General features: G+C 34.5%; 1 protein-coding gene across 1 annotated transcript; it reads left to right on the top strand.

Moving 5' to 3' along the window:
* Nucleotides 1–16,100: 16,100 nt before the first annotated feature.
* On the top strand, nt 16,101–16,841 carry LOC126669316 (uncharacterized). The gene has a single exon (XM_050362761.2). The coding sequence runs from the start codon at nt 16,234–16,236 to the stop codon at nt 16,666–16,668; it is 435 nt and encodes a 144-aa protein (XP_050218718.1). The 5' UTR covers nt 16,101–16,233; the 3' UTR covers nt 16,669–16,841.
* Nucleotides 16,842–19,128: the final 2,287 nt, after the last annotated feature.

The raw sequence follows: 19,128 nt of genomic DNA, 5'->3' as shown, positions 1-19,128 counted from the left end.
CGGCGCCATTCACGGCCCTTATAGACGAAACTACCCTTTTGGTTTTGGCGGCTGTCCTTTTTTTTGGAAAAAAAACAAATAGTGGCGCCACATGTTAATTGACACGTCATTTAATGTCAAAACAAAATTGAAACACCCAAAATACCCCCTAAAAAATTAAACCAAATCAAATTTACTTAATCAAACCGAACCCACGGTCAATCCACCCGCCAACCCGAACCACTCACCGCACCCGCCGCCGACCACCATCCGCCGCCCGCCGCCGATCCATCGGAATCTGCTCTTGAAGAGCAGATCTGAATCTGTTCTTGGAGAACAGATTCAGATCTGTTCTCCAAGAACAGATCTGAAATCTGTTCTTGGAGAACAGATGCACATCTGTTCTCCCAGAACAGATGTGCAGAAGACGAGCAACAGGTCGTCTTCTCAGAGAAGACGAGCTGCTGCTCGTCTTCTGAAAAACGGAGAAGACGAGCTGCTGCTCGTCTTCTCACAACCGGAGAAGACGAGCAGCATCTCGTCTTCCCCTGAGAAGACGAGCAGCAGCTCGTCTTCTCAGATTTGAGAAGACGGTCGTCTTCTCAGGTGAGAAGACGACGAGCTTGGTCGTTTTCTCACCTGAGAAGATGACCGGAGGCGGGTTCGGTTGTGGCGGTTCAGTTTCGATAATTCAGTGGTTTGAATGGGTTGATTTGCTTTGATTTTTTATTTTTGTTTTAATTAAATTTTAATAGTTGTAAGGGTGTTTTGGGTTTTTCAATTTTTTTTTAGATATTTTGCCACATGTCAGATGACACGTGGCGCCGTCTTTTTTTTTTTTTTAGAATTGTAGCCACCAAAAAAAGACGGCGCTTAGGGGTATTTACGTCCATAAGGACCGTGAATGAGCGCCGCCATAAAGGTTGGGGGGTTTAGGGAAGCTTTTGAAAGGTTGGGGGGTTTACGGAAGCTTAGAGCAAAGGTCGAGGACCGTCGGTGATTATTAGCCTAAAAGTTAAGACCTAAGTAGCAATTTGCCTATTAAACTTATAAACAATGGCAGTTAGTACATAAATTAACTTCGTTGGCAAATCAATACACGACCTTGATGATTATTGGCAGTTAGCCCATTTTGGCAAATTAACTTACAAGTTAAGGGGAAAATTGCTAATTTAAGGACAATTAACTTAGAAATTGAGGGGGCAAATTGCAAAATGGGACAAATTGCCCATAATCATCAAGTTCGTGTATTGATTTACCCACAAAGTTAATTTATGTGTTAATTGTCATTGCTTACAAGTTGCGGGGGCATTTTGCCACTTAAGTGTAAAAGTTAAAACTAATGCATAATAATTTGCGCTTATTATTGTTTTAATATTTTAAATGCAACAGTTAATTTTTTTATACTTTTTAATAAAAATGAAATCATTTTATTTAGGGATAATGTTAAAAAATATCACGAACTTTACATGTTTTTTCATTTTAATCACGCAGTTTAAATTTTGTTATTTTCATACATGAACTGTCACTTTTTTCCAAATTCATACATGGTGCTGAGGTGACACAGTTCCACTGGTGTAACTCGCTGAGGTGAAGGTCATTTTTCACCAATGAATGAGTGTCACCTCAGCACCGTGTATGAACTTGGAAAAAAGTGGTAGTTCGTGCATGAAAATGATAAAATTTAAACTGCGTGATTAAAATGAAAAAAACATGTAAAGTTCGTGATTTTTTTGACATTAACCCTTTTATTCATTATAATAAACTGACTCCTCGAGTCTCGTCTCTAATTACCACACTTGGGCTGGAGAATTACAACAACAAAAACTATCACATAGAGCTTTTTGAGCAACGGAATGTGCCACCTAATTAACCAATCTATTAACAAAGCCTAAAGTAAAAAGAGAAAAAAAAAACTCGCTTAGCTTTCTACAATCTTCAATAACTTACTTCACAAGCTACATCCACCGTTTTGTACTCCGTCATTGCGTCAATAATAGTATTAATTTTTAAAATTTTAAAAAACTATTCAAATGATAATAAATAGGGTTAAATGCAAATTCATACACCAACTTTGACCTAATTTGCAATTACAACATAAACATTGAAACTTGGCAATATCAGTAACCAACTTTACACTTTTGGCAAATCGATACACCAAGCTCAAAAAACACTAACGTGGACATTGTAATAAACCGCCATTTGTCGTTTTATGATTGGTCGGTGTACCAATTTGCCAAGAAATGAAAGTTGGTTACCGACATTGCCAAGTTTAAAAGTTTATGTTGTAATTGCAAATTAGATCAAAGTTGGTGTATGAATTTGCATTTAACCCTAATAAATATTGCGTGATACAAATAGAAATAAAAATATGGAGAATTTTGAATTTTGTCAAATCTATCGATTTCAAAATCCCTCAATACAAACGGTACCTTAACAATGTATGAGGAAGGGGTTTAAATAGACCACTTTAAAATCATTAAGCGTAAATTAAATGAAAAAATTTATTAAGGGTTTAGTTATGCTCCACCATATACTACACGGACATATTCGCACCTTTTTCCTATCCTATTCAATCAAGGGCTAATTACCCAATATACTTAAATTTGGGCCAGGTTTACTTTTATACTGACCCAATTTATTGTTTACTTTTCACACCACCCAAAATAAGAATTATAACCTAATTGCTTTGAATTATAACTTTCTTACCGTTTTTTCTTTTTCCCTTTGATTTTGGCGGTTTCTTCTTCTTCTTCTTCGTGATTCTCGTTCTGCTCCTCCACGATCTCTGCGATCAAAGTTCTGGTGCTCCACGTTCTTACTCGCTTTCTTCCATTATCACATTCGTTTAAGTTTTCATCTCCATTATCTCATACATTTCCGTTATCTTCTTCATTATCTCCGCCTCCGCCTGTAATACCCCAAAATATTTAAGTATTTAATTGGACCATGTGTCCAGTTCTGATTCGCCAGGGTGGCGATATCGGAAATAATTTCCAAGAAATTAAAGTAAATAAGCATTTAGTAGGTCGGTCTTGGGAAAGTAATTATGCGGAATTTAATATCATATTCCAATTCTAAAGTTGGAGTTTAAATTAAAAGAAAAAATGTCAAGAAAAGTCCCAAACTAGAGTTCAGGGACTAAAGTGGTACTTTAACCAGTTAAGTCCCAAAAAGGAAAATTATTTCGCCAAGGTCCGCGAAATGTTTTATAGTATATGTGGTAAAAGTCTCGAGTTAATCGAAGACCTTTTAAAATTTGGACGCGGATGCGTTTTGGGCTAAATTGCAATTTTGAAAAGTTCAAGGACCTAATTGTAAATTAGCCAATTAAGCCTCGAGAATAGCAATTGAAAGATTATTGACGGAAAGTAATAATCTTGTGTTAGTATTATTTATTGGAATATAAATAATACGTAAGTAATTGAGTTAAAGTGAATAATTAACTATTTGGTTAAATTAGAAAGTTTAAAAGAGAATTGGTTTAAGTTAAAGAAATTAAGGACGAAAGTGGTTAATTAGCCAACATATATATATATGAATTCCTTAATAATAAGGAAAGGTTAAGATAAGAAGAGGAAAGAAAGAACAGACGAGAGAAATTTGGCGATCGACTTCGATCCGTCGTCGTTTCGCCGTTTCTCGTCCAAATCGCAAGTTCTTTATATCGATTTGTTCAGAATTCGATTCTCTATCCTCCTCAAGCTTCAAACCAAGGTAACTTTGTCGTTTTGAGTGCTGAAATTGAAGAATATAGGGCTGCCATGTCGAGATCGAATCGTATCAACCGTAATCACGTTGTTTTTGACGTTTTTGATGATTATTGAGTTGAATATTGTGTTATATTGATGTAGAAATATGTCGGAATGAGTTAGGGATGTCGGGAGCATGTCGAGATGATATTTAGGGCTGTTTTAAGGTGTCGCACGACGTGCGACAAGGTCTCACTACGTGCGACATAACCTCGCGACGCGAGCAGACTTGCGATTGGCATAATTTCTTCGTTCGGACTCGGAATTCAGCAATTCTCGTTGCGTTGGAAAGAGGAAAGGATTGTCTATCAATCCTAAGCATCATATCAAGGTAATATTGCTGATTTGGATGTTAAAATTTGAGGTTATAGGCTGTCTCAACGAAAATGTTACGCTCGAATCGCGTACGTCGGAATTGAGACGTTTACGGTTGATTTCGAAGTGATAAAAGTGTTTATAATGTGTTTAAATGATCTAGGTATGTGTTGGAATGAATGTGGAGTAATTTGAGGCTTTGAAAAAGGTCTAGGAGCCTCTAAAATGCTGCTTCCAATGTGCGCACGACGTGCTGCACTTCAGCACGTCGTGCTGGTGCGCGACGTGCACCACAAGGGTGCACGACGTGCACCAGTGAAGGGCACGTCATGCCCTTCATGAAAAATAAAGGGCACGATGTGCCAAGCTGGCACGACGTGCCCTACTTCGATTGTGACCTCCCTGGGAATCCGGGAGCGAAAACTGGCTTCCGCATGATACGGGTGTAGAACTCTGACAAATGTCTTAAAGTGAATATTAATAAGACATTATAGCAATGAACATTAGCATGATAGTGCAGTTTTTAAGAATATGATTCTCTAAGTATATATTTTAGCAATTGAATCCTATGATAGATGTGACAGACTATCGAGTTACGAGTGTGACGAACCAAGAAGCTCGATGAGGATTGACGGACCAGTCTCCTGAAGCTTACGTTCGGATATAAGGAATAGCGTTCACCGTGAGTGGCAATTTACTTTCGCGTATTATTTTAAAAGTCATTTTCTTATATTATGAATATTATTATTATATACATCGTATCTATATGATTTGTTCGTATAAGATATTGTGTTTGATGAGTTTGATTATATGCACGTTCTTGTATTCATTGTTTGAATATGAATAGCTAGTATGAGATCTATAGAAGTCAATACCTATTGAATGTTAATAGGCTATGAGATTATCAGTAAGTCAGTCTAGCGTGTCTAGATTGTCTATGAGACTACGAAATGCGCATACGATAAGAGTGCGATACGAGAGTGAACTCGGTTAAAATAACCTGAGCCCCACGAGAGTGAACTCGGTTAGTAACCTGAGCCCCGTATCTAGTGGGTTGGACCCACCAGTGAGTTGGACTCACACTTTGGAATTAAGAGATTGGTCGCGACTGACGTGGTCGAGTGTAAACACTCCCGGGTTGGACCATTTGGATCAAGTTGATTCGATTATATAAGTTTAGCGAATCAAGGATTAGAATTTTGATAGAGTCTGTTACCTAGGAATGTTTGTTGTGTGCTTATATTATGTATGGAATTTACATACGTATTAAGCATGCGATGCTATAATTTGATAATACCATTAGTAACTTGCAAACTCACTCAGTATTTTCCCAAATACTGACCCCTCACTCTGATGTTTGCAGGTATTAGAAGTCGGATCAGACAAGCCAATTCCATTGTGCCAGAAGTCCTTGGACTTGCACAAGCAAGAATTCCTAAATCTGCAGTAGTCAGTAGTTGTTAGTATTAGATAGACGCTTTACTTCAAATGATATTTTATATTGTAAACTCTGATATAATACTTTAATATCTATAAGTATATTATTTAAAAGAGTTCTTCTGAAAATGTTTTAATATATATCATATATTATACTTTTAATTGCGAAAAATTATTAGAGGTTTTAGGCTTGCTACGGGTTTCGGAGCTACCACTCCCATTCCCTAGCGCCGGTCTCGGCTCAATAATTTGTGTCGTGACAATTGTGGTATCAGAGCAGTTGGTCCAGTTACCTCTGCTGAGATGCATTTGTCGGTTATGTAACCTAGGAACTACTGCAGCTATAGAGTTGAGGTTTGTCTGATCCAAGTCGTTAGTGTGATTTGCTTGGTGATCATTATAACAAATTGATTTGTGAAACGTTTGTTTGTTTCTTGTGACATGTATATATGTATATGTTGAATTTCTAAATATTAATATGAGCAAATTACTCTAAGGCCCTTATATTTGTTATGATTCACAGTTTGACACCCTTTCTTTAAAAATCAAACGATTTGGTACTTTAATTTTGATTTTATACACTATAAGGCCCTTCTGTTAAATATAGGTACTAAATCGTTAACGAAATGAAATGTTAGGTACCAAATCGTTTAAAAATAAAGTATCAAATCGATTACATAATTTAAACTGAGGTAACAAATCGTTTATATAATCAAAACTGAGGTAGCAAATCGTTTGAAAGTAAATTTCAAGTTATTACGGAACTAACATAAGAGCCTTATAGTTTATAAAATCAAAATTGAGGTAACAAATCGTTTGATTTTTAAACAAGCGGTACCAAACTGTGAATTATGACAAACGTGGGGGGTCTTAAAGTAATTTGCTCTATTTATATTTACCTTGGGTTATTGATAATTTTTGAAGTTACAGTTCTTCATAGGCTCCCATCGTGTCAAAATCGTTTAGATGTGAGATGCAATGTTTTAAAAATTAGACCGGTAACCGAATTGGTAAGACTATCGGTTCCCGGTGCAATCGGTTTAACAAATTTAAAAAAATGATGGTTTAGGTTTAACCTCCAGTTTACTGATTTAAACCGCAAGCTTTTACCGGTTTGATTCGGTCAAACACGGTCCAATCATAAATTCTGCTTTTTATATTTTTAGATCGACCACTAGCCAATTTGCCATCTAACCGATTCGATCAGCTGATCCGGTCCAATTTTTAAACTACTGGTCAGATGAATTGAATTCGAGTGCAGCTCATTTTAGCTTTTAAATGAATAAAATATAAACTAATCACTTTAAGTTCGGCTCGTTTAAACATGTAAATGAATAAGAAATAAGACGAGGTCGGCTTCAGTTTGTGTTTAGCTCATTTAAATAAGTATAATATATTGTTAGATTGGGAGACACATAATGTCATTTAGTTTTTTAGTTAACTTGATTGTTAAAGTTAGTTTTTCCCTTTATCAATTTTAATTAAATTGTTAAATACAAATTTAGTTTGAATTTAAATGTAATTCATCAAAATAAAATTCATTTAATATAATAATCTCTATCTAAATTCTTGATAAAGTAAAATAATACTACTTTAATTTAATATTTTATAATTAAATAATAAATAATTTTTGATAAATCAAACTTTTATTTAAAACCTCAGAAAAAGGCAAAAAATAACAACCAACAAGCGAAAATGCCTAGAAGGTTACAACTTTAAAAAGGATAAGCTAATGAAGAAAAATAATGTCTGAATTTTTAAACAAATCTACACCCGAATAAATAAAAGAAGAATGATTACACTTATAATAGAAAACCGTGTTGGTGAAGAAAGGGAAAATAACATCGCCTGGAGACGAATTTTTATTAACATTCCATATTTTCCAAATGAAAATAATCCAAGTAATAGACTAAAACTTTTTTACTCCACCTTTCAGAACAATATCAATCCATTGGAGAAAAAAAAATCTTCAAAACTGGACGGTAAAACTCACGCCAAATCCATCTTTTGTAGAACAATACACCATATTTTTCTTGCAAAAATGCAATGTAAGAAAATATGGTCTAAGTTTCAATACCTCCACAAAAAATACAATTCACATTGCCGTCAATGATAATACCTCGAGAAGCTAGGAAAGAACGAGAAGTAATACTCTTATGTAATGTCGTCCAGAAGGAGGATTTGATCTTTGGTGGAGCGTATGATTTCCAGCAAATTTCGAAGGCTGATGTCCCGCCTACGGCTGCAGAATCTGATATGAGGATACAAGACATAGAAGCTGCTGTGAATCCCTTATTTCCAGACTTCCAAATGACTTCATCTTCCTCTTCCAAAATTACAGGTCTGATGAACCTCGCCATGGTTAATTTTCTGCTGAAAGTAACACAGTATCATACTCCTGGAATGATTTCTGCTACCATTGCAATTACTTCATCTGCAAGACACACATGCTGCATTAGCTACTTCAGCATTGGAGCATTGGATTCTCTTCTATTCCAGCTCAGCATTTGTGCCAGCTCATGACAGCTCATCAAAACACACTTTCAGTGTGTGCTCAGCTCCTTAGCTTGTGATTGGTAGATAGTTTATGAGCGGTTATTGTTAGAGTAGTATAAATAGAGAGTGTGATGCTTAAGCCATTTCTTAAGCTTGTAAAATCTTTTTGATTCAATAAAGATTAAGTTTCTCTCTGTTTTGATTTGTAATATGGTATCAGAGCTTTGAATTGCTCTTATTGATCTTCATCTTCTTCGTAGAATTGTTCTCTGGTTTTTCAAGCTTTTAGCCTCAACAATGGCAGCTTTTCATGTGAGACCTGAAGACTCAATGTCCAGTCCATATTTTGTTCATCCTGGTGAGAATCCCTCGCTTGTTTTGGTTTCTACTTTGTTAAATGGTAGTAATTACCATTCCTGGTACAGATCAATGCGTATGGCATTGATTTCTAAAAATAAGTACAAATTTGTTGATGGATCTATTCCTGTACCAGCTGTTGATGATATAAATTTCTCTGTTTGGGAACGATGTAACACACTTGTTATGTCCTGGATTTACAGAGCTTTGAATCAAACTATAGCTGATAGTGTTGCTTGTCTTGATAGTGCTTTAGATATTTGGAGTGATTTGAAAGAGAGATTTTCTCAGGGAGATTCTTGTAGAATTGGTGATTTGCAAGAGGAGATTTACAGTTTTAAGCAAAATAACATGTCTGTGACTGAGTATTTTACACATCTTAAAACTCTGTGGGATGAGTTGCATAGTTTAAGATCAGTTCCAGTTTGCTTCTGTGAACCTAAATGTCCTTGTGGTATTATTAATGCCATTAAGGTAACTCAGTCTAATGATGAAGTGATAAAGTTTCTTAAAGGTCTCAATGATAATTTCTCAAATGTCAGAACTCAGATTATTATGAGAGAACCTTTACCTGCTATAAACAAGGCTTTTTCCATGGTTATACAATATGAGAGACAATTAGCTGGATTGAACAAACCTGCTGTAGACTCAAACATTTTCATGGCAAAGGGAATGCATGATTCAGATTTTGAGTCAGAATATGAATCTAATGTGTGCTATGCTAGAGGAAGAGGCATGAATAACTTCAGAGGAGCTTACAAAAGAGGAGGTTATAATTCATATTCCAACATGAAGCAGAAACTTTGCTCTCATTGTGGAAATTCTGGACACACTATTGATTTTTGTTATAGGAAACATGGATTTCCTCCTGGTTTTCAATCTTCTTTTCAGCCAAGAACCAAACCAGAAAGCTCTTATGCTAATCAAGTTCAATACTCTGAACAAGATTATCAAGATTTTGATGAAGAAAAATCAATGTCACAGAAGTTCAATCACAAACAAGAGGTTTTTAAGCAGAATATACCTGGAGAGCAGATTCAAAATTCTAATTTGCAGGCAGGGCAAATTTTTCCTTTCACACCAGAACAATGTCAAAAGTTGATGGCATTGATACAGCCTAATTTGACTGAAGCTGGAACTTCTCAAGTGAACTCTCTAACTGCAACTTTTAAACCACAGATGAATAATCAAGGTATTGTACATACTTGTTTATTATCTGCAAAATCTTATGAAAATATATGGATCTTGGATACTGGTGCCACAGACCATATTATTTGCAAAAGTGAGTATTTTACTCACTCAAAACCAGTCAACAATGTGAGTGTGAAGTTGCCAAATGGATCTTTGATCCCAGTCTCTCATATTGGTTCTGTACAACTAAGCACTGATCTCATACTGCAGAATGTGCTGTTTGTGCCTGTGTTCAATTTCAACCTCATTTCTGTTAGTAAATTGACTGATGATGATGTCAACCTTTGCTTGATTCTCTATCGTGATTCATGTTTCATTCAGGACATGGTCACTTGGAAGAAGATTGGCTCAGCTAAAAAGAAGGATGGATTGTACCAATTCAGACCTATAGATTCAGTTTTATCTAGTTGTAATTCTGCTATTTCTAAAACAGAATCCAATAAAGATATGGATATTTGGCACTATAGATTAGGCCATTTATCTCATAACAGGATCAAACTTGTTCAACAATTTGATACCTCAATAAAATCTTCTTTCAATCCTGTTTGTGATGTGTGTCATTTTGCTAAACAAAAGAGGTTGTCTTTTCCTTTGAGCTCCACAGTCACTGCTGCTACTTTTGACATGATTCATGTGGATATTTTGGGCCCTATGTCAGTTGCTTCTATAGATGATCACAAGTATTTTTTGACTATAGTAGAAGATCATTCCAGATATACCTGGTTGTTTCTTATGAGGAACAAATCAGAAGCCAGAGGACATTTACAAAGTTTTATTAACTTTGTTCAGACTCAGTTTTCTAAAACAGTTAAAGTTTTGAGATCAGACAATGGAGCAGAATTTAATGATCCTCTATTCTATAAGAATCATGGCATGCTTCATCAAACCAGTTGTACATATACTCCAGAACAAAATAGCACTGTTGAGAGAAAGCATCAGCACATTCTCAATGTTGCCAGAGCAATCAGGTTTCAATCATCCTTGCCTTTACATTTTTGGAGTTATTGTGTACTGCATGCTGTTCATTTGATAAACAGGCTTCCCTCTCCTGTTATTAACAATAAGACACCATATCACATTTTATACAATAAACCTCCTACCTTAAGTCATCTAAAGGTATTTGGATGTTTAAGTTTTGCCAGTACATATGGTCCTTATAGGACAAAGTTTGATAGCAGAGCTACTAAATGCATCTTTCTTGGTTTTCCACCAAATACAAAGGGTTATATCCTTTACTGTTTGTCCACCAAAAGAATTTTTGTTTCTAGAAATGTCATATTCTATGAAAATTTCTTCCCTTATTCTACAGAGTCTGTTCATCATGAATCAGATTCTTCTCTCCCTTTTGATATCTTGCCATCCATTCTTGATTCTTCTCCTACTCCTGTTCCATCTACTTCTCCACAATCTCCTTCTCCAAATCCTTGGAGATCACCATCACCATCATCTTCACCACCTACATTACCATCATCATCTAATCCCTTATTTTTTGAGCAGGATTTTCCTCCTCTCAGAAAATCAACCAGAACCACCTCCCTTCCTTCTTTTCTAAAAGATTACCAGTACAATTTACCTTCTTCCCTTCTTAAAAACACCACTTCTCCACACCACATTTCTTCTGTCATCTCTTACACCAACATTTCAGATCCCCATAGAGCTTATCTTTTCAATATAGACACCATTACAGAACCTAGAACATACAATGAAGCTATCAAACACAACTGCTGGAAAAATGCTATGTCTGCAGAACTCACAGCTCTTTCACAGAACAAAACATGGCACTTAACTCCTCTACCTGCTGATAAGAAAGCAATAGGCTGTAAATGGGTGTACAAAGTCAAGTATAATTCTGATGGTGGTATAGAAAGATGTAAAGCAAGGTTGGTGGCAAAGGGATATACACAGCAGGAAGGTTTGGACTATTTAGCAACTTTTAGTCCTGTTGCCAAGATGACAACTATAAGGACTCTTTTGTCCATTGCATCAGTTCACAACTGGCATCTCCATCAGTTGGATATAAACAATGCATTCTTACATGGTGATTTAGAAGAAGATGTTTATATGCAGCTACCTCCTGGTTTTGAAACTCATGATCCTTCCTTGGTCTGCAAATTACAGAAGTCACTCTATGGCTTAAAACAGGCCAGCAGGCAATGGCATGCTAAACTCACTGGTGCTCTTCTTTCTCAAGGGTTTAAGCCTGCTTCTTCAGATCCTTCTCTTCTCATAAAGCATACTGATTCATCTTTCATTATTCTGCTCATATATGTTGATGATGTCATTCTGGCAAGCAGTTCTCTTGCAGACATTCATTCCATCAAAGATTTCCTTCATGCTCAATTCAGTATCAAGGATCTAGGTGTTTTGAAATACTTTCTTGGTTTAGAGGTGGCTCATTCTTCTTCTGGCCTAAATCTTTCTCAAAGAAAGTATGCCCTTGATTTGCTCACAGACACTGGATTTTTGGATTCAAAACCAGTTCCCACACCAATGATTACATCTAAGAGATTGTTTAAGGATGATCAGGATTTATTAGTTGACAATACAGAATATAGAAAGTTAGTTGGCAAACTTCTATATCTCTGTTCCACTAGACCAGATATTTCTTTTGCTGTGCAACAACTTTCTCAATTCTTGGATTGTCCTACTAATGCTCATTTAGTAGCTGTTCACAGAATCTTGAGGTATATAAAAGGATCTCCAGGCAAAGGTCTTTTCTTCCCAAGATCTTCTTCTTTGCAGCTTAAAGGATTTTCTGATGCAGATTGGGCAACTTGTCCTGATACCAGAAGATCTATTTCTGGATCCTGCATATTTTTGGGCAATTCTTTGATCTCTTGGAGATCTAAAAAGCAGACAACTGTCTCCAGATCCAGTTCAGAAGCAGAATACAGATCTCTAGCTGCTTTGACCTGTGAGATTCAATGGTTAGTTTTTCTATTGACTGATCTTCACCAAAACTGTGCTTTGCCTGCTCAGCTTTATTGTGACAGCAACTCAGCAATACAACTTGCTCACAACTCAGTCTTTCATGAAAGATCCAAGCATATAGAGATAGACTGTCATATAATCAGAGACAAGATCAATGCAGGTGTCATTCATCTTCTTCCTGTAACTTCTGCTGCACAACTTGCTGATTGTTTCACCAAGGCTTTACCTCCTGGAATGTTTTCTGCTAACATTGCCAAGCTGGGAGTACTTGATATATACTCTCCAGCTTGAGGGGGGGTAACACAGTATCATACTCCTGGAATGATTTCTGCTACCATTGCAATTACTTCATCTGCAAGACACACATGCTGCATTAGCTACTTCAGCATTGGAGCATTGGATTCTCTTCTATTCCAGCTCAGCATTTGTGCCAGCTCATGACAGCTCATCAAAACACACTTTCAGTGTGTGCTCAGCTCCTTAGCTTGTGATTGGTAGATAGTTTATGAGCGGTTATTGTTAGAGTAGTATAAATAGAGAGTGTGATGCTTAAGCCATTTCTTAAGCTTGTAAAATCTTTTTGATTCAATAAAGATTAAGTTTCTCTCTGTTTTGATTTGTAATAGAAAGGGAACAGCAGCTCGACAAAGATGAAGCTTTCAGCTATTCGAAGTCTTCGTCATCATCTCCATCCGATCGTTAAAACAATATTCACCATAGCTAATTATTATAAGAAATTTCATTAATTAGAAAATTATGTTCGGTAAATTACAGGTTCCTCATTCGTAGGTTTACAAATTATATAACATAAAATATTGTTTTAACTCATTTCATTTAGACTAACAAACGAGCACGAATTGAGGTCGTATCAAGCTGACACCGTTCATTTATAGTCTAAAAGAGAGATTTTATAATTTACTATATAGTCTATAAATAAAATGACAAAATTGTTAACAGGGTATTTAAATGGGTATAACTAAACTAATGAATACCTTAAATAAAAAATAATTTAAAAGATGGTCAATTGTCCGCCATTTATGATCATTTACATTCAATTTTTTTCAAACTAACAAATAAATTTTTAATTTTTTTACTGTAATTTAATCTTTATAGTTAAATTTTTATTAAAAATTAATAAATCATTTTCGCATAAAAAAATCCCAAGATTGTTAAAAGAAATTACTATAGAAAAGATAAAGCACTATACTTTGTCAAAATCGACATATGAAAATACTCCCTCCGTCCCATTTAAGAAGGGACATATCCCATTTTTATTTGTCCCACTTAAGAAGGTCATATCGTGTTTTTTGTGCCAATTTATATGAATTTTCTTTTTTTACCCCTTTTTCTCTTTCCATAATTAATGACTATTAGTCTATACACAATATACAATACTATCATAAATAGGGGTAAAATAAGAAAAGACTATAGTAGTTAATGTTTTCTTAATATATGTGAAAAGGTCATTTGTCCCTTCTTAAACGGGACGGAGGGAGTAGGATTTAATTTTTGAGGGAGGCAGCATCAAAGACGCGTGGGTACGGATCAATGCATTTGGATAAAGTTTAATCTCCATGCATGAATCTATTATATCTAGATTATACTTAAAAGGTAGAGACAACAAATATCGTTAATATGTACTACTAATGTCGGGATTAACAGATTAATCAATTTTGCTAATTTTGAGATTAGAAAACTGAGTATAGTACAAGGGGGAGCTACTAATAAAACAACCCACTCTATCCAATACTGAATACTATTTCCTCCAGTACATAATATTTGTCGCATTTGAAAAAAATTTATGGTCCATAATATTTATTATGTTATAATATCAAAAAAACATTAATTATTATTTTTTCATATTTGTCCCCCATTAATTTATTGAAAGCATACAATAAAAAAATAAAAATGGTAGTCATAAATGTAAACAAATTTTAATATAGGATTAACTTAATTAAAACATATTAATTGTTTTTTTAGTTCTTGTGCCAAAACCAAATGAGATAAATATTATAGACCGGAGGGAGTAGTTGTTAATGATATTCTCTTTGTGAAAGGAGCTAATAATTACCATTTTTTATGTCCTTTTTTTATTTTCCCATTAAACTAAAATTATACATATCAAAATAATATTATTTTTGTTTTAAATTATAAATATAAATATCATATACTATTAACAATACTAAATGTTCATAAATTGAATATTAAAATTATTTATTAAGAATAGATACATTTGGAATATAATGATTATAATCATCTTGAAAATCTAAATGGACGGGTAATTATAGACAAATACATTTATCGAAATGGACAATTAATAGAAAACGGGAGTGGCTCCCCTCAAATTCATAATTTCCTCCATTTTCCACAAGTCTATTTAGATGAATGACACATAAACAAATCTTAATTTAGTTTGATATTATTTTCAACATTTTACTTATATGTCATCCATTTAAATGGATTTAAGGGAAATGGAGGGGATTATGGACTTGAGGAGAGCCATTTCCATAGAAAATAGTGAGAGTAGCTATTGGATTATTGTATAGTAAGTAGTTAGTATGTGATTTAAACTAAAACACACCGATTTGAAAAAAGAAATTAAATTCTACAAGTAATATTACCATAAAAATTCATTACCTCTTCTAAATTGGTATAAAATGTCAAAATATTCTAAATTTATGATTTTAGATAAATAACCATCAAAACTGATGAAGGCTAGTGCCATATTAGGGTGTAAAATAGTAGCGGAACCACTTACAGCCCGAGTTTTTTTTTTTGAAGAAATACAGCCCGAGTTAATCTCCAGTACGTACTATCATTATCTTTTAATATGGTTTGTAAGTTAGAATTAGAAGGGGGTTAAATTCAGACGATCAGAAGGCAAATATTAACTAAATAGTTCACATGTTATTTAACTCGGGCTCATTTTCTTTTTAATTTCGCAACACTGGACACAAACGACCTAAAACTTGTAATTTTAATTTTTTTTGTTGATAATAAGTTTAGATTCTTTTAATTCTTTGTCCCATTTTTTTTTCCAGAGATAGAGATATTTTATGTTAGGTGTTAGCGGAAGTTAGCAGAAATTAATTAATATTAGTATTCACTTTTCAAATCAGGCAAAATAATTGTCTACAGAAAATCAGAGTCGACCCCTAATTTCCGGATGTACATAAAGGGACTTAGCCATTAGATTAAGCCTTCAAGTACATTTGTCCCAAGTTAAGGACCTGTTTGGTTCAACTGTTTTTTATAGCTGATAGCTGATAGCTGTTAGACCATGAGTGTTTGGTGAAATACAAAATAAATCACTATTAATTTTCTACTATAATTAAAAAGTACAAATCAAAGATATTTTAATTAATTACCCCACATAATCATAATAAGTAAATTTATCATCATAACTAAGTAGAGAAAAAAAAACAATTCAATTACTTAATTTATTTTTTGCCAAAGAATTCAATTACTTAATTTAGAGGCCGGTAATAGTTCCGTTAAGCAAAGTCTAAAGTTTTAACGCGGGGGAATTGTAACCATAAACCAAACCCACGCACGCTCCGCGGTTTTTTCGGTTAACTTTTTCCAGCCTGTACACTCAAAATTTACTCTCTCGTCCTTATCCTCAATGGCTCCTCTTCAATTCCAACTCTATATATAAAACACCATCACTCACTCTCCTCCTCCACCACCACCACCGCCGCCGCCAGTTTTTTTTTCTCCGTCAACATTCAGTTAAGTTTCACTCTCTCTCGCAAATTCTCACACTAGCAAAGCTATGAAAATGACAGTACCAATAATTTACGAATACAATTCCCCGTCTCTGAAGAACAAACTCAAATCCTCCGTTTGCTGCTTCGCTTCTCAGCATCTGCAGCACCACGAGACTCTCGGAGACGGAGGAGCCGACGACGGCGTCAGAAGGATGACTTCACCATACGCGTGGCTGAAATCGACTGCTCAAGAATTTGAAATTAGGGAGAAATGCCGGAGTTTAATCGGAAGAAGAGGGAAAAATCGAAGACGGCATAATTCGGGTGATTTTAGATACGACGCTGCGAGTTATTCTCTTAATTTTGAGGATGATATTAATAGAGAAGAAGATGATTATATGTGTTTTAATAATTTCACGGCGAGATTACCGGCTACTCCTGACAGAATATTCCGGCAGGAGGTGGAAGCACCGGAGCGTGTTCTCATAGCCTGGTCTTAATATAGTTTGTATTTAACAGCAGTTACGTAGTAGTAATTGAGTAATGTATATATAGAGATTAAAAAACCTAATCCTCCCTAAAGAGAGACGATCGGAATTAGTGTTTGAGTTGTAATGTAAATCGTGTGTACTTTGAGATTCTTCATTTCTTAATCAACTGAATCTTGAACTTATTAGTTAAATTTTATTAATTTCATAGCTTATTAACTGACCTATGTCTGTGTTCTTCTTAATTAACATTTCGATTTCTTTTTTTTCCCCATAACATTTCGATTTCTTTATAAAGAAGACTGGCAATTTTTGAGATAGATAGCACGAACACGGTGAAACGGAACACTTGGAAACGAATACAGTAAATTAGTGTTCTTTTAAGAATTTTTATATTTTAAATGAAAATTCTTGTCCGAAACATCAAATCGTCAGCATGTTTTTGCAATAGAAAATGTTGATTGAAAGAAATATTTATGCTATCTCAACTTTGAAATAAGTATTGATAAAAGAGACATAAACAGCACAAGTTTGTTTAGGGCCATAGAAAAGTGTCAAGTAGGACCAAATTGACTGAAAAAGATAATTGAGTAGTAAATTATAGTAGTTTTTATAAGATTTATTTATAATTTCATGCAAACTGTTTTAGTTCTTTTACTTATTTGAAATTTTAGAACAATAAAAGATAATAGGTATAATATTGAATAACAATTATAGCCATTCTCGATCAACTTACAATTAGAGAATTTTAATAAATAAATTTTATTACTCATGTTTTGTGAATTCTGGATCTATTTTTTATGCAGTAGACTAAAAAATTTAAAGGAAGATGAAAAGTGTCTGTGTGATAGTTTAAATTTAAAATTTTCCATTATTAATTTTCTTTTTTTGGCTTAGATGGGTGCTTAGTCAAGGGTGATGTGAGAATGAAGCAAGCAATAACTACTTCTAACCATCTTCTATTTTTCAATCTAATTGTATGTTTTTGATAGAATTTAACCCTATTTGTGCATTAGAATTTAATTATTACTATTGTCATAGGGGCCAAAACAAACAATGATAGAAGAGATTATGGTGAAGAAGCAACAAAGAAATGTAAAGTAGTCTAAATTTTGATTAGTCATATTCTCTGAACTAAAAATGCTCCATTTATTATGTAGTTTATGAACTAGGGATTGAGCCGAAATGAGATTATGAGGTTCTAGCTCCTTATATGAATGAGGTTTTTCGTATTTGGCTTGAACTCGGTTTCAATTTTAACCAATGAATTCGAATTCAGTTTATTTAAACTTAAATATTTGTATTTGATTCACGCTCGGCTCAGGTCCATTCGTTTAGATGTTAAAGGAATCGAGTTCAACCTCAACTCACACTTAAATGAACAAATATGGACTGAGTTCAAATTCGACATGTTTAGTATCTGAACCAATGAACACGATTGAGTTTGGACTCAGTTCCTCTTTAGCTCATTTAGGTGTTAAACAATTCAAGTTCGAATTTGAATCATTTGAAATTCGGTTCGTTTTAACTTAACTCATTTTCCACCAAAATGTATAAAATGTGAACTAAATTTAAATTCACGTAAAACAGTTAATAAGTTTAAAAGAGTAATAATATATAATAGTTTTTATTTTCAAACATATACTATTTCAATCATTATTCAAAACATCAATAATAAGAGTTGGTTCAAGTGATAAGCGGCTTGATATTGCATAAGAAAGGTCTCGGTTTCGAGTCTTGTGAATGTAGAAAATTCCCGCTGGCAGACTTATCCACTATATCAACGGCTAAAAGTCCTAACTTTATAGAATCAAACTAGATCGTTTGATTTGATACTTGTAGGCCAACTAGTTAAATGGATTTTTATCAGAAAGCCCATAATAATATATGTTGCATGTTAGGTGGGCCTTTCAACAAGCAATAGGCATTTACAACAACTAGAGTTATTTTATGAGTTAATTAGACAATATACTACCATATATCATTTTAATCTCAAAAATACGGGCCTAGGTTTCATTTTTGGCAATTACGTTTTGACTTTTTTTTATTAGATTTCTACCTTTTTGCTTTTTCATAAATATTTCTTACTCCAATAAATTCCTTTAAAGCAGCAAAACCTAATTTCATTCAAGAAACCTAATTAACTCGCCGCCTCTTCTCTTCTTCTCATTCCGGCGCCGTCTCTTTTCGTCTTCTCTTCCCGTCCTCTTCTCTGAGCTTGAATCTCACTCACTCACGCCGTCGTCATCTTCACTATTGTTGCTATTGAGATTTTCGATCTTTCTTTTATGTCGCTGTTAAACGCCGTAACCGCTTTCCGTCTCGTTTTTACTTCCGCTCCATTCCACCGCTCTGCCGCTTCTGCTGCGTTGCGCCGTTCGAAGATGTCGCTCCCTTTTTCCGCTAGTTGCGGCTGCTCTCTTTTATAACAGGCTTTGTTTTGTTCTTTGATGTGGCTGGATTATTGAGTTT

This window comes from Mercurialis annua, linkage group LG2, assembly GCF_937616625.2.
Source record: "Mercurialis annua linkage group LG2, ddMerAnnu1.2, whole genome shotgun sequence".
NCBI lineage: Eukaryota > Viridiplantae > Streptophyta > Magnoliopsida > Malpighiales > Euphorbiaceae > Mercurialis > Mercurialis annua.
This window is presented reverse-complemented; position numbering and strand designations above follow the sequence as displayed.

What these genes read in the sequence shown, in the direction of transcription:
- LOC126669316 (XM_050362761.2), top strand. Translation starts at nt 16,234, where the DNA reads ATGAAAATGACAGTACCAATAATTTACGAATACAATTCCCCGTCTCTG.